The following is a 19,311-nucleotide window of genomic DNA, read 5'->3' on the forward strand; positions in this document are numbered from 1 at the left end:
AATTTCGACCACCTGGGGATCTTTAACGTGCGCTGACATCGCACAGCACACGGACGCCACTTCGTTTCGCCTCCATCGAAACGCAGCCGCCGAGGCCGGGATTCGATCCCGGGAACTCCGGCACAGTAGTCGGGCGTCTTACCACTGCACCACCCCGGCGGGGCACCTACATGTGGTCCCCTCGGGTGCTTTTGCGCTGCCCGCCTGCGTATTGCCAAACCATATCCCGTAGGAGCACTCGAGCAGACGACGTTCTGGCGTGTGATTTTGTCGCGTGATCGCGTGGCGCGTGATTTGTCGCCAGGTGGCGCACGAGTAGCCGAAATATTCTCAAAAGAAATAAGAGTGCATTTAAAGGCAGCCGCTCGTGTCGCTTCTGTGGCGCACTGTATTACTACTTAATGCTACATATCTCTGCACAGAAAAGATCTGTTCGAATTCCATGAGTGCAATTTTTACCTTCATTATCACTTCCTGCCTTCAGTGAGTGTATGTTACCTTTAGGTTGCGTTCAGAGCGAGTGTATGTTACCTTCAGGTTGCATTCCGAGACGCCTTTCAGTAACAATCGCCGTTTTTACTTGCTGAGAGCGTCTTTTTTTTTTTTGGGGGGGGGGGGGGGGGGCACGAGTGCTCCTACGGGATACGGTTTGGCAATACGCCTCCGGCCTCCAGGGTATTGTTCCTGAGCGTTCCTGCACGTCGGGGAAATGAGAGAAATGCGATCATGTCCCTGTTTAATGCAGCATTATTACAAATAAACATCACTCTGCAAAATCATCGCATGCATTCAGAAGGCGAAATGGTTATCGATAGTTTCCATTTCAATAATGGTCTGCTTGGATTTCAATTGAGAAAGCCCCACTGTGCTTTAGGGCGCTGGAGCACAGTGCTGCGGAACAGATCCTAACGCACAACTGCAGTGTTCAGGGCAATGTGTTCTTTCCTTGCTTTACTTTCTACGGGAGCATCGCTTCAGCATGAGCACTGATCGTAAAACCCAACACTTGTTGCAAAATGTTGCCCCATGTCCTCTGCAGAGGACTGCTCGAGCGCTTCGCATGTCGGCGCCGCTACGCCACGTCAACCGAAGACAATGGAATGCCGGAATTCTCTAGGCTACTTGCTTAATTACTGCTTCCATAAATATTACATGTCTAATTACACACATACTCTTTACTATACGTTCGTAAGATACCACTTTACGTGAATGACCACACGACACTTATGTAAATCACGGCTCATGCGCCAGCCGTACAGAGCGCCTTGCGCGGACGAGTCTGCACCATGGCTGGTTTGCAAACCGAAGGTCATTTTTCTGAATTCCACTCATAATCGAAAATGTTCTTGAGCACATACTTTAAAGTGAAATCATTTTAGAAATGCGGCAGCTTTTCACTTCATCACATGTCATATTTTAATCACTTCCATTCCTGGAACTTGAGCATTCTGGGTTTGAAATTGCCGCTCTATAGCACGTGACTGTGACGTCATGATTCGGTTGGCCAATCGGGATTTTTTTATGGCGACGTTAGAGACGCCGGCTTTTCTGCGACACGAGCCCCTTAACGCTACCACGCTAACACATTTTGCCTGAAGCCGATATTTGCGGGAGAAATGAAATACTTTGAACTAACAAGGAAGCACAATGTACAGAGTGATTTTAAGTTAATAGCATTCATGATTTTCTTTAACGGCCGACAGTGGGAAGTCTCGTAAACTAGGAGCTCTGTAGTAGACGCCTCGTGATTAATTTTGATAGGCTGGAACTTTTTCACAGCGCCCACGTAGATCACAAGATAAAGGCTTCTGAAATTGCTGTTCTTCGTATAATAGAAATCCAGCCACCGTTGCTAGGATCGAGCCCTTTCCTCGGGGTCAGCGCGACGGTCACAGGATGAGCGTGATTTGTCTTGCACCTAGTTCATTCTAAATCCTCGTGTAATATTATAAGAAAAATGTCTTTCAGGAAGGAAACCAAACCGAGTAGAAAGTAAACGTATTGGTTTATTCTTCGCGCACTACCATGTTTCTGGTACAGGCGGGACCACGGGGTCCTCCCGGTTCGTTCCGAGCAAGCAAGAGATGTAGCTTTTTCACTCACCCTCTCGGGACTCGTACAAGTCGACCCGGAATCCCCGGTTTCCGAGGAGACAGGCGCACAGCGATCCCACCTGCGTAAGTTTGTCACACAAAACTTGTAGACAATCGCACGGATAATACGAATGCAGCTGACACATTTGTAGTCCAGAATACGTGTCTGCCTTTAATTCTTACTTGCAGGTTCTACTTTCTTTCCTGCACTTATAAGTAGATTTGATGTTCTGACGGACGCATATCGAAGAAGTGCACGTGTTTACTATTTTTTTTTTTTTTTTATGTTTCGACCTCACAGCCTCATTTACGCTCTCATTAAGCTTGGTTGCTTCGTTACAATTTACCCATGTCACCGCTCACAAGCAACACGCAACCAAGATGCGCACTCACATTTGACCTTTGCGTGTTCATAGAGATCAACAAAGCAAACCCGACCGCTTTTGTTTTATTTCAATTCGGAAATGAGGTCAAGAATAAAGTCATTTTTGTGCACGAAGATTGTTTTTTGTTGCACGTCAAGAGCGCGGTGTAGCCTTGTCGTCGGTTTTGAAGAACAGTATACTCTATTGGAAACATTGCCTTATTTACAGTCCCGCACTCTTTCCAGGAAAGATATTAGAAACGCTGCACGGATAGGTGAGTACATAGACAATGTGATCTGCTCCTCTTGCTCGTATAGGGGCCAATGACCTGCTCGAGTGCTAGGATTAATTCAAGATTAATTCAATTCAAGCACCCTTTCACAGGCTAAGGCACCGGTCCCCAAGTTCTAGAATTCTTTTCTGGGTTAGCACCCCTTTCTTGTCGTTACCTGCTCTTGGCAAGGCGAAACATGATCATGTCAGATTTCCTTGTTATGCCTTGACTACCGAAGTACAACTTCCTCCCATCTTCACACTGCCTATCACACGAATCCATACCGCACAAGACATGATGAGCAGCCGGACCAGATGACCACTGACTCGGACTTCGGAAGTTCAGATGACACAAGTGATGCGACATTTGGGTATCTGCGTGCTATGGAAAAATTTAGCTTACAGCGAACTTTACGTTTCTTGATGGCCATTTTTGCGAATATTTGCAAGGTAGAGCGTGAAAATAAGGAAACAAAGGGAGGTACAGATGACACGGCCACAGACGACACTAACAACAAAAGAGGTTGTAAATGGCGAATTGCAGTATTTAATATCCAGAAGCAACATATAAGCAATGAGGGGCGTCGCTTCCTGGACATCTGAATAATTTAGACCACACAGCACACGGAAGCTTTAGAGTTTCATCGGCTGTTGTGACTGTTGTGACAACTGCAAAGCCGCAAATACATTCTCCTGTTTCGTGCGAACAAAAGAGGAATATCACCAGCCCAGAATAAATCATACGCAGACAGTGTGAAACGATATACAGCTGTACTGTCATTATTACTGAGGCAAATGGATTCGAAAGAGAGAAAAAACAACAAGGATGACTCGAGCTTAGCGCCCATATGATTTAAGTGCTCCTGCTTAATAATCAGCCTTGTATAGGAATTCCTGCCACATAGCCAAATGCCCTTCAGCAAAACATCACCAGCCCCGCCGCGGTAGTGCAGTGTTGCCCGACTACTGTGCCGGAGTATCCGGTTTCGATCACGGCCGGCGGCGGCTGCGTTTGGATGAAGGCGAAGCGAAGTGACGTCCGTGTGCTGTGCGAACTCAGCGCACGCTAAACATCCCCAGGTGGTCGAAATTGCTTCGTAGCCCTCCACTACGGCTAAAAACGTAAACTGCGCGAAAAACTGGACACTAGGCGAGGGAACACAAACACGACAGTGTCCCGCTTTTCGAATAGGTTAGGTTGGTTCATAGGAAGGGAAAGGCGCAGTATCTGTCACACTTGCTCTGTGGACACCTGAACCACGCCGTAAGGGAAGGGAGTAAGGTGGGAGTTAAAGTGGAAAGAGAGAAAGAGGAGCCGTAGTGGAGGGCTACGGAGTAATTTCGACCACCTGGGGACCTTTAACATGCGCTGACATCGCACAGCACACGGACGCCTCTTCGTTTCGCCTCCATCGAAACGCAGCCGCCGAGGTCGGGTTCGAACCCGGGTACTCCAGCACAGTAGTTGGGCGTCTTACCACTGTACCACCCCGGCGGGGCACCCTTCGTCACCTTCCTTACGGCTCGGTTCAGGTGTCCACAGAACAAGTGTGACCGATACTGCGACTTTCTCCATACACCAATTTACAGCTGCGTTTCGATGGAGGCGAAACGAAGTGGCGTCCGTGTGCTGTGCGATGTCAGCACACGTTAAAGATCCCCAGGTGGTCGAAATTACTCCGAAGCCCTCCACTACGGCTCCTCTTTATCTCTTTCCACTTTCACTCCCACCTTCCTTCCTTCCCTTACGGCGCGGTTGAGGTGTCCACAGAAAACAAGTGATACAGTTACCGCGCCTTTCCCTTCCTATAAATCAATCAATCAATCAGTTTATCACCAATATTCGCATGATCTAACACCGCAAACTAGAAATCGGGACACGAACTTTATAGAACGTTACAAGGCCAATTAGAATATTCAATAAGAGTTGCTTGGCCAATCTCATCTGATACTGTCTTCAATGCCGAACGTTCAATATGAATATGTGTTTAGATGCTACGGCCTGATACCAACGACCTGAGTCTATTAAGTACATGACAACTAGCTGCAGACGTAGAAAAAAACCTTGGCGTAAGTTTTGTAATTTACATAAGCAAATGATATTAGACGATATCCTCCACATATTTAAAACAGTTAGTACCAGCGCCTTTTCTAATTAGCATAGCAAGTCCGGAATTGAAAGTGGGAGGCGGAAACCCGACATCAAAGCTTCTCGGAAAAACTCTGCCAAAACAGTCGCAAGGGAAAGCGAAAATTTCGTTTTATAGAAGGTGAGAAAGCGCATATTGAATTTCATTTAAAGTGACAAATCTCGCCACTACAGCACGTGCTCGTAGTGAAGCCGCGAAAAGGGCTCGAGTAAGCTACCCGATTTCACATTTTCTACACCCAACAAGCTTCCGACAATAATGAAAAAAAGGATAAAGAATTCCATAGCCATTACTGCACGTGCAACATCCATACTGAATTTCCAAAATTTCTTTCGCAAGAGTTGTTTGCCTTTCATCGCTCAAGACCAGAGCAAACGGTTGTCCAAATAAAAGCCTGCGAGATCTAGACCAGAGCGAGACCCCCTTATATCTTTCACTTGCAAACTGTTGAAGCTGTGCGTTTGTTATTGGTTTCTCCAGTAATGGCACCTGGAGTAATCCTGTCCAGCTCATATAGCTCAATTAAGGTACGTCCGAGCTCACCGAGGTGATATATCGCCGACGCTTCGATGGTTATATTTCTGGTCTCTTGATTAAATATGTTACATGCAAGGACAGTTAAGCTAACAGGGATTAGGAACAAGCCGAAGTTAGTGTATGCCGTTTGGTCTTCCCCGTCGAATGGATCTTGCAACTGTAGGCTAATCAGTATGTGTTTAATTAAAGAATGCAGCAGGCCACTATCGCGTCATTCCGATATTTTTTTCCCGATTGATATCATTTCGCTCCTCTGTCATAGGTAATAATTACTTGTGACGCCACGACTGACAGCTAACAAGCGATGACATTCGCAGCCGCAGGTACTGAAGGCGGGGCTGACCAGTTGTAAAGAGAAAGAAAGTACGACAATAAAATATCGTGACAAAATACAGCCCAAGAACGAGCTTCTCAACGAGCCTATCTTCCCTGATGGGGCTGGGACAGGTAGGTTACCGCCGCTTGCGGCGGGGGCTAGCCTGCAACCGAATTTTTATTTGTTGTAGGCCGTCATTGCACCCGCTACCGCTTCGGTGGTGGACGACGGCTGTTGTTGCGCGCGTCTGGTGCTGTTGCGCGCGTGTGGTGGCGCGCGTCTTTCTTTCCCTCTTCCTTTTCTTTCTTCTCTATTTTCTCTTCTGTCTGCACGAGGCAGCGGAGGTGGCTCAGCTACAGTAGCAGGCCCGATCATTTTCTTTTCCTTCTTCCTACAGCCACAACAACAACGACGAAAGTATATATGCCTTCAAGGATGCGGACTAGCTTGCTCTGTATTCATATCGCTAAGCGGTTAAGCAAAAGGAAATTTTTAATGGCAGTGCCACAAAAAAGTATCATTCTACAACAATGTTGTCCTAAGCAGCTCTCGCGTCCTCCATAAGATAGTGGCTCATCATACGCTTGCATCACTCAGCCCGTTAGCTACACTAACAAGGCCGCGAAACAGGCTCTCCTTAGCGGTCGCTGCAAGTGTGGCGCGCCGGAAGATTTGTCAGCTTATCCTTATAGCTCAGATAAGGTGGGCAGACCCAACAACCCTGTCTGCTTGTCTGAGAAGACGACGTCCGCATAGTAGTAGCCCCGCCGACAAGCGGCGATTGCCCCGGCCTTATCTTGGCTCCTATAGAATATGTCTTCATACTGAAGCTAATAGCTTGACTTCCCCCACCTTTCTTCTTGAGATAACAGATTATCCTTGCGTTTTGCCGAGGATGCAAGAATATGCAAGGAATATACTGAGAATGATGAACTATATTAAAAAAAAATGAAAGAGAGAAAACGACTTGCACACAAAATTTATGTTACAGAACGAAAAGTACAGAGGTGCACTTAACTCCCCTTAGGTAGTGAAATGAGAAAGGATTACAAGTTCCGTACGTATTTGTTTTTCCATATAGCTAGACGTTTTGCCGCCAAGCTGAGTTGCTCAGTTCCCGCTTCCTTTCCTTCTTTCTTTCTTTTTGAGACAATCTAGTACAAACTGTCTCCGGAGGGAACAGCAAAATGCCCGAACCGCACTGACGACAGCGTATCTAGCACATGTTTATATACGGTTCCACGTCATATGCAGACACACATATAAAAAATCAATGCAAATACAGCAAGGGAAGCTAGACGTAATGTTACTGCGGAAGAAGGAGGGAAAACCTTTTTGTTGTAATAGCACAAAAGCAATTTTTTGCATACTGTAATAAATTAACCAATAAACAAAGTTGTTTTTACGAAAAGAATATAGATGAATTACAACATAATACAAAATATGCGCGTGCATAATGAAATGAATCCACATAATGGGAGTACAGCACAATACAGAATAGTAACACCGATAATTTTCTCAGGGGTTAAACTAAACCACCTCCTGCTCAGGTAAAAGCAATTATTTGACTTTGTTCTTGAATTGTATTTGAGAGGCTATCGAATTTAGTAAGTTTATTATGTCCGGGCACTTACTGAGGAGTTCAGGAATTTGTGCATGACGATAACCTCAGTATAAGCACCATCACTACCTAGCACTAACGCTATCACTAACTCATTGTCACTGCCTGTCTAATCTGATGTCATATATGACTGCCATTAATGGTGACCTAAATTCCTCCTGAGATGCGTTATCACTCTTATCTAACCGTTTTATCTCATTATCTTGACAATCATGACTGACATATTAATCTGTGCACAACGTACGTTGGTGTTACTTATCTCATTATAATTATTGATACTCTGTTAATTGTCTGGTTATCGTTAGTCATTGCCGTTTTTATCTTTGTTATCTTATTTACACATCTCATGGTCACGCATCCTGCACATGCCACCCATGAGCCGAGAAATTATTTTGCGATAAAAATTACTGATAGTGGATTTGGTGGTTAGAATGGACACCGCGAACAGATAAACATAGAAAAGGGGAGAGTTGGGCTTGTTGGTTTACAAGCATGGTGAAAACAGCGCTAACACAGGACGAAAAAAAAAACAACACAGTACCTGTGTTGTGTTCTCGCTCTATCCTGTGTTAGCGCTGTTAGATGTGACATGAGACTGTCTTAGGAATGCCTGCTGAAGAGAATGTTTCTAATAATGAAGGAAAAATGTGACTGAATATAGTAAGTACTATCAGCCTTCCAAAGCAAACACGCTGCTGCGATGAGAACGATTGAGATTTATACCCTTGGTCATACTTGGAACGAGCCCGGTATGTTCTTTAAAAAAGGGGAAATAAATTGGAGGATGGACTCCACTGCGTTGAGAGACCGTAAACGCTTGGCGATGAAAGGTTATTTCAAGAAATAAATCATTTTCAGCGTAAGCTCTGCTGGAATTGACATCGACTCCGTGCCGGTTCATTCTTCGAACAACCTGTACTTGCAATACTGCTTTCAATTACATGCGCCGGATTTGAGATCAATTTTGCACGACGTTTTTTGTTTCATTTCTCGCGGACTAGTGAAAATTAGTTATATTTGGTCCTTCAAATTTAATGATAGCAGTGGACTTTAGTGAATAAATTTGCACGAACCTCGAAGATTGGACGCTTGACAACAGAAATCAGAATGATCAATGGCCAAACGAAAGCGTCATTTTACGAGCGAATATTTGTAAAAGGGTGCCATACGAAGACAAGTCCTTTCTCGAAATATTGGCCGGTGAAGTGAGGCTTCCCATCAGCCCTTGTTGATATTTTTTTCTTTTTTGTCGGCTTTGAACTGAAGTGTGAATATGTGGACAGATATTTGTCCGATATAAGCAATACGCAGATAGTAGAACAGGTAGCTTGCTACGCGGGCAGATGAACGAAAGCAAGGGAGAGATAAAAGAGATAATTCCTTCATTCCAGCTAAAGCGCCATCTATGCATTCAGCAGGTCTTGCGCCTAGTTCACCACAGCAAGCATGCCCTTAAAATTGTGCCGACTGCAGTCAGGCACTCCCGAAAGGGGTTATTACAGGTCGGTCGAAACGCAGCCGTCGCATCCGGATACTGAACCGGCGATCTCGCGCTGAAGCCTTCGTCAACAGTTTGCCGTCAGGCATCCGCCGAGCCAATCCGGCAGGTGCGGCCCGCGTCCGTTTAAGCGTCGATACGAGGAAGTGTTTGCAAGCATACGGGTTTTCTCCCGGCGAAAGGGAGGAATAAATTATCACATGAAGAAAAACAAAGGCAGGCACGCGGCCGAGTGTCGGGAGATTGTGAAAAAGACTCGGGCACGTGTAAACACGGAAAGCAGCAAAAAGAGAGGCGTGTCTCCTTGCACCGCGAGCGCGAGATAAGCACAGAACAGCCAGGATCGTCTCAAGAAAGTGAGGATTCCTGCGACGCCTGGTGTGTGCAGAAACTCTTGTATTTGAATATTGTACGGGTGTGATTGAAACAACGACTTTTTATTTATTTATTTAGGACAATTTTTTAGACACAATTCGGTCTCCAATAAGATTGTGAAATGCAGGTGCTCTCTGTAAACTTGCTCAGCAACAAGTTTGAGAATACACAATAGCGCAAATCGCAGTACAAAAACCATGGGAAAAAGCAACTGCACACAGGAGGCAATGTTTAAGAAACGCATGCACTATCTGCTTAAAACAACAAATATAAAATTTTTCATTATCGCTTAGTATTGACAGCAGGTAACTTATGAAGTCTTTTTAAGGCTACCAAACGATCAACACTGCTACGAGAAAGCGGGGACACAAGATTGCGTGTTCATAAAATTAGAGAATAAACACACCAATGTTTGCATACCATAACTAGTTCATACATCGGGTACTTTAAATAAATTATGTTTAAGATTATATGAGTGTTAATATATTATATTATATTATACTATAATATGTTATATTATATTATATTATACTATATTATATTATGTTATATATTATATTATATGATTATGATTATATGGGGGCTTAATCTATGAAGCGATCTAAGTTTGCTTACAGATTAGTAAGAGCTGTGGGTGGCTTGCTGTTAATTTCTCCATTCAGTGATCTTGGGAGAGAGAGGGAGGGAGGAGGTGGGAGGCAACACCTATAAGATGTAACGGACATAGTATGTGAAGTGAGGAAGGAAATCTCCTCCGCTCCTCCAGTGCAGGTTTGTGCCATTTGATGCAAGATCAATTACCGCCAACTACAGCACCGCGCGCAGTGCTGTCCCTTGTGCGTTTCTTCGTCATCCTTGCTTTATTGTGCTGCTTTGAACGTTCACAAGCAACCGACATATGCTGACACGTTGATTGTAATTCCCACGGTTATCACCTCATCCTTCAACTTATAACCTAGACGGAACGCATGCATAATTCCCTTGCCTTTGACCGCTCAGTTCGAACACTGCGGTATAGATATCAAATGTGACTGCTTATGCTTTCTGCCCATAGTGTGTACAACCATGAGCACATTTCTGCTAATTAGGCTGTTGGTAATAAAAAAAAAAAACGAAAAAGAAAAGCACTCGGAAGCGAATGGGAACGGCAGATTGTTCCTCAATTAGGCCCCGAATTTCTCATTTCAGGCCGCTTTACTCTGTAGCAGGTTGAAAACATCACAGATTCACAAAAATAGTTCAACCATCTCTGCTCTTAAGGTTCCTTAAAGTTCCGTAACAATTCATTTTTCATCAGATTTTACATTTAAATTTAGCTGCAAAAGTGAAATTTTTCCGTATGTTGCACTACTGGATACGTTCGGTATTAAATAGTTAAGCACGCCAATTTGATTTACACTCGACGTTAGGGAGCAGATGGCCAGAACGGTGTCACCTCATTCACTAGTTGGAACAGGCTGAAGGTCAGCCTCGCCGACGTTCGGAGAATCAAAGAAAAAAAAAATGGTTGGACTCTATAATGGGCCTTCCATTACCTCCAACTCCGCACTATCGAAATGTGCCTCAAGGCGAGTAACTGAGTGCTTTAATTTTAGCCGCCGGTGTGTCCTCGCTTTCGATCGGTCATCAATACAGCCAGGAATTGCTGGCAATCAGAGACAGCACCCTGGAGTAATTGGCAATGGCGATCGTGGCGCTCTTTTCGTAATCACCACCCTGTGTTCGTAAGAACTGCACCAGGAGAAAAAAAAAAAAAGTCAAAACAACCCATTTCGGTTGTTACCGCGGGAGGAGTCTGACTTTGGACTGCAATCTACTCCAATGTTAATTACTTCCTAGTAAGCCCGTTATACTTAGTGGCATGGGCAGAGACACATTATTTTTTATTTTCGTGTGGCCTCACCATACTATATGTTACTTCCTAGTGCGGGAGAGGTCTGTCTCTGGGCCTCAAACTATTAATCTGTTGCTTCCTAGTTTCGGATTCGGCAATGTTATCGTCGTTTTACTTTTCTTGCCCACGCTAATTTATGTCCCCTCATAGTTGCAACTAAAGTGCGTGCTTTTCCACCAGTTAAAAAGTAAGCGACTATTTAATCGGCAAGGTGAAGCTCGCATTTGTCCCAATTCATCTAAATAAAATCTAATTTCGATTATATTTAATTAATGAGATTAGATTGATTATATCATACTAATTAATTCTAATCACGATTGCGATTCTAAAAAGTAGTAACTGCGCTAAACGGCTTTTCTTCCCGATCCTGCGAAGTGCGGAGTTTTTAAACCTTGTTTTTTAAACATGGCCATGTTTTGATACCAAGTGACAAAACTTGGTATCAAAGCATGGCCATGTGACGCGTCACGTATTTCTTGAAAGTTGGCAGGTGGTGAAGATACGAATACCTTTCTTCTTCCTTTTGCCTCATCCCGTGGGCATGTTTTGCGTACACATGTTATGTCCGAATAAATTGATTTGATTTGATTTTATTGGATTTTACGACAGCCGCAATTGGTGTGAGAGTAGACTCCCGACCCCATTGCTACATAAGCACCTATACAGGTAAGTTTTCTTAACTGAAACGGCAGTACAATGCTCAGCTCAGGAAAATGCAGAGCGAAAAACTGGCAAGGACTCAAAAGGATATAAGTCACAACTATTCCCACCTTCAGCATCTGTAGCCATTGCCGAACTTTAGGCTCCGGCATTATTTAAATTTCTACTTCTTGAATTACACGCCAAATGTAAGCACGAGGAAGTGGCATTTAAACTCTTAATTAATTTCGAAATTTTGCGTGTATCTTCTGGGTTCACGTTCATTGCTTCTCTCAAGAAGTTAATTCCCTTGGTTTGCTGTGATGCAAATTACTGTTTTTCAGATTAGTATATGCTGTTACGGGGAGACATCTACAAATGAATTTACTCCCCGGTTCAATGCCCAACGACCTGGTGTCTGAAGGCAGCTCATGTTCACACTCGTAGCAATTTCGCCGGCCAGCGGTTCAGCCCCTGTACGTAGCCTGCATCTTGGATCTGAATTTTGTGGCGAAAGCTACACATAGGCTAGTCAGCGGCTCATTTCGGGCAAGCTTCGCTAGTCACTACTGCGCATGCGCTGTAACCATGGCAACTAGTTGCTCCGGGTCACAGAAGAAAGGAAGGCAGAAGAGGAAAGAGAGGAAGGAGCTGGATCAAATTGAGCAAGACGATTTGGAAGACGCCAAGAAGACGCGCTGAATAACTGGATTTGCAGCCAGTGCATCGGCGACGAGAATGTTCGAGTAGGACTTAATGAACAATCCGCTCGGTATACTTTCACCACGCGTATCCAGGCTTAACCAAGTTGAGCCGCCGTCAACCTTTTTTTATTTCATCTGGTACGGCCTGGTTTACGTTGTTTAACGCCCGAAAGTGGTCCATGCTCTGAAGGACGCCGTAATGGAGGGCTACGGATAATTTCGACCGCCTGCGGTTCTCTAACCTGCACTGACATGACACGGTACAAAGACCCCTGAGATTTCTCGAATAAATAAACGAAACAGATGGGCAAATGAAGAAATCAATTCCTCCAATGCTGATGATGCAAGGCACGTGTCGGTGTCGCCGAACTCCGCGTTTTTAGTCGAAGATATCATCTTCACTTCGGTGCTGAGAACGACTGAATTCCTGCATCAGACGGGCTTCCGAAATCTATCACCGTCTGGAGGGCTATCATTTCTCGGTGGTAAGAATAGCAGCCCTCAAGCGGCAGTGACCTTGAATCACGCACGTGTCTACTACATGTTCCAGGGCGCATCGTTCCAAGCATCGTCTAATCTCTCCCGGACGCTGCGGTTGTGTAGTTACGGCTTATTTGTTACTCAGCTAGTTGGACCTCTTGGGAGCTTTAGTTTTCCATTTTTCATTTCAAGTGCCCTCAAATCTTGAAGGATGTTATTGTAGGGTGCAGTACGTATCAGAGAAAAATTGTAATGCGGAGAGCACTACAGAAGACAGATATACAGGAAAACAGGACGCATTACTTCAAAACGCGGCAGAAGTAACGCATTTGATAAGATAAGATACTGTTTATTTCATGTTTTTCCAAAATGTAGGGAGATGAAGGAAAAAGCTGCTGGACAGCAGCTTGACAAGCTTTCACCCCCCCCCCCCCCCCCTTGTATTCACACAGACAGCAGCAGAGCGCACAAAAGACGTGTCCATACAGATCATCCGTAAAGAAATCATACAGTGGTAAATCTATACAGTACTAAAGCAATAAGAATTAACTATAACCTCCATGAAACCCTCACGCAAACAGCAAACACAGAAACGGAAAGTGATAGTAAGCAGCTGCATTTCTGCGCAGCCCTCAAAAGATTAGAATATATATATATATATATATATATATATATATATATATATATATATATATATATATATATATATATATATATATATATAAAGAGAGACAAGTACTGAGAGCGCAAGCAGCGGCGAAAAGGGGAAACATCATAAATGCATGTACCCCAAATTTCGGCACATAAATCTATACTTGGTGAGCTACAAATATTTAAAAATTGTGATTTTGATATTTGTCTGTCATTCACCGGTGCAGACCATATACAATATTTTCTTTTCCGACATAACCCAAACCGATTATGCATGCGCCGGGCTAGAACAAAACTGTAAAAAAAAAAGAGAAAAAAAAAAGAAAAAGAAATCAGGTTAAGTAAAGTACAGCGATTTATAAATGGGAAGTTACGGTTCTGAGCTCATATTTCCTAAATATCTTCTTTGTTATCCAGCGGTACATGATATTCTTGAAGCCGCGTGGATCACGACTGCATGTGGGGAGCAAAAAACGATGGAAAATGCGGTGGAATATGGTCGAACGTCAAAATGAAATTTGTTCAGAAGCAATGAAGCGCTATGCGCACACATACCAAGAACCGTTCACAGCTGGCTCGTACTGAGGCGTTGACGTCCCTGGATGGCCTCGAAGACATTTTGCGTTCAAATAACGTCAGCCAATGCTGTAAGCATTTTCATCAATCTTGTGCGTCTTGCCTGCTTCTTTCATGCGTGTTCAATGACCGTAAGAACTTTTTAGGAAATATAGATCCCTCTTGAGAGTCGTACCACTCGTAGTCTTGCTCTTTACTGTGTAGAAGAATGTTTAATTTACGACGTCGAGGTCGGGCAGGAGGTCGAGCAGCGGAGCGATCTAGACCAGAGAGGATTGGATTGGTATTGAGGCTTCCATTTTTTACCAGGTGGACCATAAAAGGCCCTAGTCATGGAGGAAGGAAAAAAATTAGGAGAGGCTCTGATGTCACTTTTTTGAAGCCGGTGTGGCCGCGCCGCGACCGTACCTCGGACCTTTAGTAACGCTGTTGTTAGTGGACCGAGTTTTCATAGCAACAGCGATGCCGTTGCTAATGGCCCGACTTGGCTAACCCTAAATTTTGACGTCACTTCCGCCACACTTTCTCCAATGCATTGGGAATTGCAAGGGCCTCTCCTTAGTTGTTTCCAAAGGGGTTATATAATATAACCTCCTTGGTTGTTTCCTTCCTCCAAGGTATTAGCCAAGTCAATTTCTAACTGTGGCGGAGTCTGTCGGTCTACGCGATGATGATGATGATGATGATGATGTCATCTTTCAAAATGGCTCATACCCACGGCGGGGAATTGACCAGGGTACGTTAGTAATTACGAAAGACAGCGTCTTCTTCGTCAGCGTCTTGAGGGCTGTGCCTTCTTTTTCACAGATGTAATTTGGATAATCATATGGCTATAGTAATAGCGTAACAGGCCGCTCGACGTATTTAACTGCCCTATATCTTACACTGGTCAATAATGTTTGTATTCCAACTTTTCCTCTAGAAATATTTCTAGAAGTCTTTCCGCACAACATGTCTACTGGACGAACAAAACAAACTAAACTTTTTTTCCGGGCGAAGCAGTACCTGCACACGTCGCCCACTCCGTACGCCGCATTTTGTGGCTTTCACGGCACTGCTTATGGCGCAGGTGCTCTCCATACCCGTATACAGAAGTACACGTGCAAGTGTTTTACGTCCGCTGGCGACATACTTCAATGTACTTCACCGCAGATACAAGCGGCAAGCTAATATATATATATATATATATATATATAAATCTCGGAAAGTACTGTCGTGTACAGCTGCGGGCGTTAAACTTCAGCTCGAAACAAGTTTCGCTTTCGTGTCGAATAAAAGCAGAATGGAGAATATTTTTTTTATTTTGTCTAGTCATAGCATTCTAGTCCGCACGCAACGGCAGTCACTGCTTACACAAGAGCTCCACGTAATTAATGCACGCACCAACTATGTTGAGAACGGATCGCTGCCGTTCCGATTGGCTTTGATCCGAGTGCTTTTCTTTTTCGTTTTTTTTTTACGAATTTCTTATTTTAGTTATTTACAACATATCCTGCAGCGCCGAAACATTACAGCAGGAGAAGCAGGAGAGTGGGTACAAATTAGAATAAACAATATATAAATAATCAAATAAAGAATCAATTGAATATATGATGACTATACAGCAAAACGTTTGTAATATCAGAACATGCTATACAAACCACGAGACCAACACAGTGCAATGATAATTACAAACTATTAATAATTATCATTGATTAATAATTGGTAATACTAATTGATATTAAAGATTAATTAACTACTTAACCTTATGGGCTGTCTTGAAAACCACCGTTAAACTCTTTCTCCATTGTGTAATATGCGGGGCTGTACATTACCACAATACTTCGATGTTTTCTTTCTTTTTTATTAGAATCAACCCTCTGATTACGGGTGCATCGCCTTTGTTACAGGGGGTGAAGAGGCTAATAATATTTATCTCTGCTTTTTTCATCAATTTCCGACTCAAATGAAGGAAATCGTTTTCCACCGTATTTTTTCCCGCCGTAATGTCACATTGGCAGAATATTAACGAGTGTTAAATCACTGTTCACTTACTGCATGCACCTGAGTAATTTCTTGTAATTTAATCTTCGTCTATTACTAATTCAAATTAGCTAAATTGAATGGTTTTCATTTGTCCTACTAAATCTTTCAAGTTTCTTTTTTTTTTTTTTTTTTTTTTTTACATTTGTGCAACAAGATGGCCATCGCCGATGGTATCCTATCTAGACGTTAAGTTTTGTGGAACTTTTTTTATACCTAGCTTAAAAAAAGAAAAAGACGAGAGTGTGGTACCTGAACTGTTAGAAAGAATCCCTCTGTAATTTAAGTCAGAAAAGGTAGCAATAAGCTCTCTAAAAATGGACCGCATGAAAGCCGACCGCAATGACCTGTTACGAGCTGAGAACACTGACAAGTGCACACCTTGCTTCGAGAGAAAAGCAGGTCAACGCGACATGGGATATTGATTAAAGAATATATTTTCTGCGTATAAAGAACAGCGGGCTATTGTGACGTCGTCTGCCTATCTCCGACCCCCCCCCCCCCCCCCCCCCTTTTCCGCAGCGTTCATCTTAAGTGAGGCCACACCAGAGGATGCCTTTGTTTCTTGATCTGCCACACTGGTCCATCAGCTCACATCGAGATGAACCGGGATATGAACACGCACCTCTGTCCATACCGCATCATTTATACTGCTTTTGTTTCTCGCGGTACTCCGATCAGTTGCAAAGAAAGGTTTACGAAAAATGCGACAGGAAATTCAAAGAAGCCAGTGGTGAGACGTGCTTGTATAGATTGCACGGTGGAGACCATGCTGCAATGAGTACGAACGTTACCGTCTCTTGTAAAAGCTCGCGATGCACCCCGCTTTTCGAGTAATGACGCGGTGAGAGCTTCCCACTCAACGAACCCGGTTGTTCGATCACAAATAATCAAATAATTTCCTGGAAATTACATACAGTAGTAAGTCACTGAGTGGCCGGTCTGGCATATACGCTCTAGCAAAAAAAAAAAAAAAAAAAAAAAAAAAAGAAAAAGAAAATCTGCGGCCAAATGTGCAGAAGATTAATCCGGGAGGAATTGTGCAGTTCTCCATACAGAATACGCCGACGCCGAATAAACAAGGCGTAAAATCATGAGCGCAAACTAGCAAATGTAACTACGAAACATTTAAGAGGATGAAAACCTCTCACAGTCCCGTCTCTAAATTTCTTCAGGAGTCAATGTCGCAAACTAGCCTGCATTCTACCACATTAAGACGGACGAAGGAAGTGAAACGCCGTGTGGTTGGGCGTCCATATCGTTCTGGATAAGCTCGTCAAGACTTCCGGCTCAGACATATCACACGAGCTGTTTGGTCGTCGCAGCGCCGTGTACTCACCAGTCCTCCGCCGACCACGGCCAACGTATCCTCGGTGGCTGCCATGACGTGGATGTCCTCCCCGCGTGGAAAGTCTCCTCTTCGGCCGGCGCGCGCTGCCGCTCGTCGAGTGAGTTTGGGGCAAGCGTGGTCCGGTCGGCCTTATCCGCCGAACGCTGTGCCGGGTCTGGCTTCGCACGACGCCGGGGAATGTTGCTGGGAGAGTGAGAGGCGAGTCGGTTGTAAAACGGCTGTGTGTGAGGAGCGCGCTTGGGACCTGTCGGCACACGTTCACTCGCAGCTGTTGCGTACAGACTGACTGGGCCCGGAGGCGTGGAGAGAGAAGGGTGGAGAAAGTTACCTTTATAGCCTCATCACCTCCCGCTCACGTATGAATGCAGGATGATTGCAGGCGCGGTTGTTTCCAGCGGTTCAGCTCGATTGAGCAGGCGATAAGGAAGAAGTGAGGGGCACCAGGTAGCGCGATTCAATTGAGGGTGTAAAATACGCCTAGTGAAGACTTCGAAGTACAGTCGGTGCACCATCCTTCCCGCCTCGAACAAACGGCTATTGCTTTCAGAGCTCGCGGTGACCGGATAAATAAATTAAAGCCCGGGTTGTTCCAGTCGAGCTGACCGTGTGCAAAGGGATGTATATCTTGGAAATCCGCATGTTCATACGCATTCGCGTGGTTTAAATTTGTTGATTCTCGTCCGGTTTCCATGCAATTTCCGCATGAGGTCGTGAGAAGAATGTATGTATTCCAACCTTCCTGCACGTCTTATCATTATACAGAGCGTACGGCAAAAATGGGCATGTTATATTTACGCAAAGGGACACAGGCGAAATGATTTATAAGAAAAGTTCTGGATCGTCAGGAGGCATCTCAGATAGCGCTATTTCTGGAAGGTGTCACGCGCCTCGGTCCGGAATGTCAGGCTCCATTCGCTGACCGCGACGGCCAGGGAGACTCCGCCACGTCCGCTCCAGGTGAGCAGCACTGCACTCGACGACACCCACGAAGGTCTCTCCCGACAAGTTGTGTCTGTAGAAGGAAGGAAAAGAAAATGCCCGGGCCTGCTACTGGCTCTGTAGCTGAGCCACCTCCGCTGCCTCGTGCAGACAGAAGAGAAAATAGAAAAGAAAAGGAAGAGGGAAAGAAAGACGCGCGCCGCAACAACAGCCGTCGTCCACCACCGAAGTGGTGGCGGGTGCAATGACGGCCTACAACAGAAAAATTCGGTGGCAGGCCAGCCCCCAGCTCCTTTTATCCTTCTTTTATAGGCCCGGAAGCCGTTGGATTTTGAATTGTCCAATGCGGAGGCTGCAGCCGGTGTATCTTCTGCGCTGCGAGAGAGAGAGGAGAGCGTGCCTCTACAGCGTCGGCGAGGGGGTTGAAGCACCGAGGAGAGTGACCCCGATGTCCAGACTTGCCCGGTGTTGATTCTTTTCCTAAGTGCGCCGAAGCCCTGCAGCGCAGCACCTTCAGGCGCTCGCCAGCACCCGCTCGGTTTCAGTCGTCGACCGCTTCAGGAGACACGGCTAGAAGCCCGAGCATAACAAAAGGCACTTTTATTATTAAGGTTATTCCGTGTTCATAAACGTATCATGGCTTATTTTCAATACGATATATCGGTGTAACCTTTTTTTCTTTATAACCATAGAAGTTCGATCGTCTTTATAACAGCAACCGGTGTGCTACTTACTGTCAGGGGAAGATGCTAACTCTACCCCCCCTTATTCTCTGCATACAGCCGTCAATAATGGCACATGTATTTTCCACGAATTGTGGTATGTTT

General features: G+C 44.7%; 1 protein-coding gene across 1 annotated transcript in view; it reads right to left on the bottom strand.

Annotated features, from left to right (window-relative positions):
* The window catches only part of cn (Kynurenine 3-monooxygenase cn), a 42,406-nt gene extending 24,681 nt beyond the window's left edge, over positions 1-17,725 (bottom strand). Inside the window, exons 1-2 of the mRNA XM_084585624.1 lie at positions 17,534-17,725; positions 2,104-2,173 (exon numbers count right to left, since the gene is read on the bottom strand). Coding sequence (XP_084441750.1) covers positions 2,104-2,173; positions 17,534-17,578 — 115 coding nt within the window. The 5' untranslated portion in view covers positions 17,579-17,725. The remainder of the gene's footprint in view (positions 1-2,103; positions 2,174-17,533) is intronic.
* Between the last annotated feature and the right edge of the window lie 1,586 nt (positions 17,726-19,311).

Source organism: Amblyomma maculatum, chromosome 11 (assembly GCF_055883805.1).
Source record: "Amblyomma maculatum isolate TAMU_Amacu chromosome 11, ASM5588380v1, whole genome shotgun sequence".
Lineage (NCBI taxonomy): Eukaryota > Metazoa > Arthropoda > Arachnida > Ixodida > Ixodidae > Amblyomma > Amblyomma maculatum.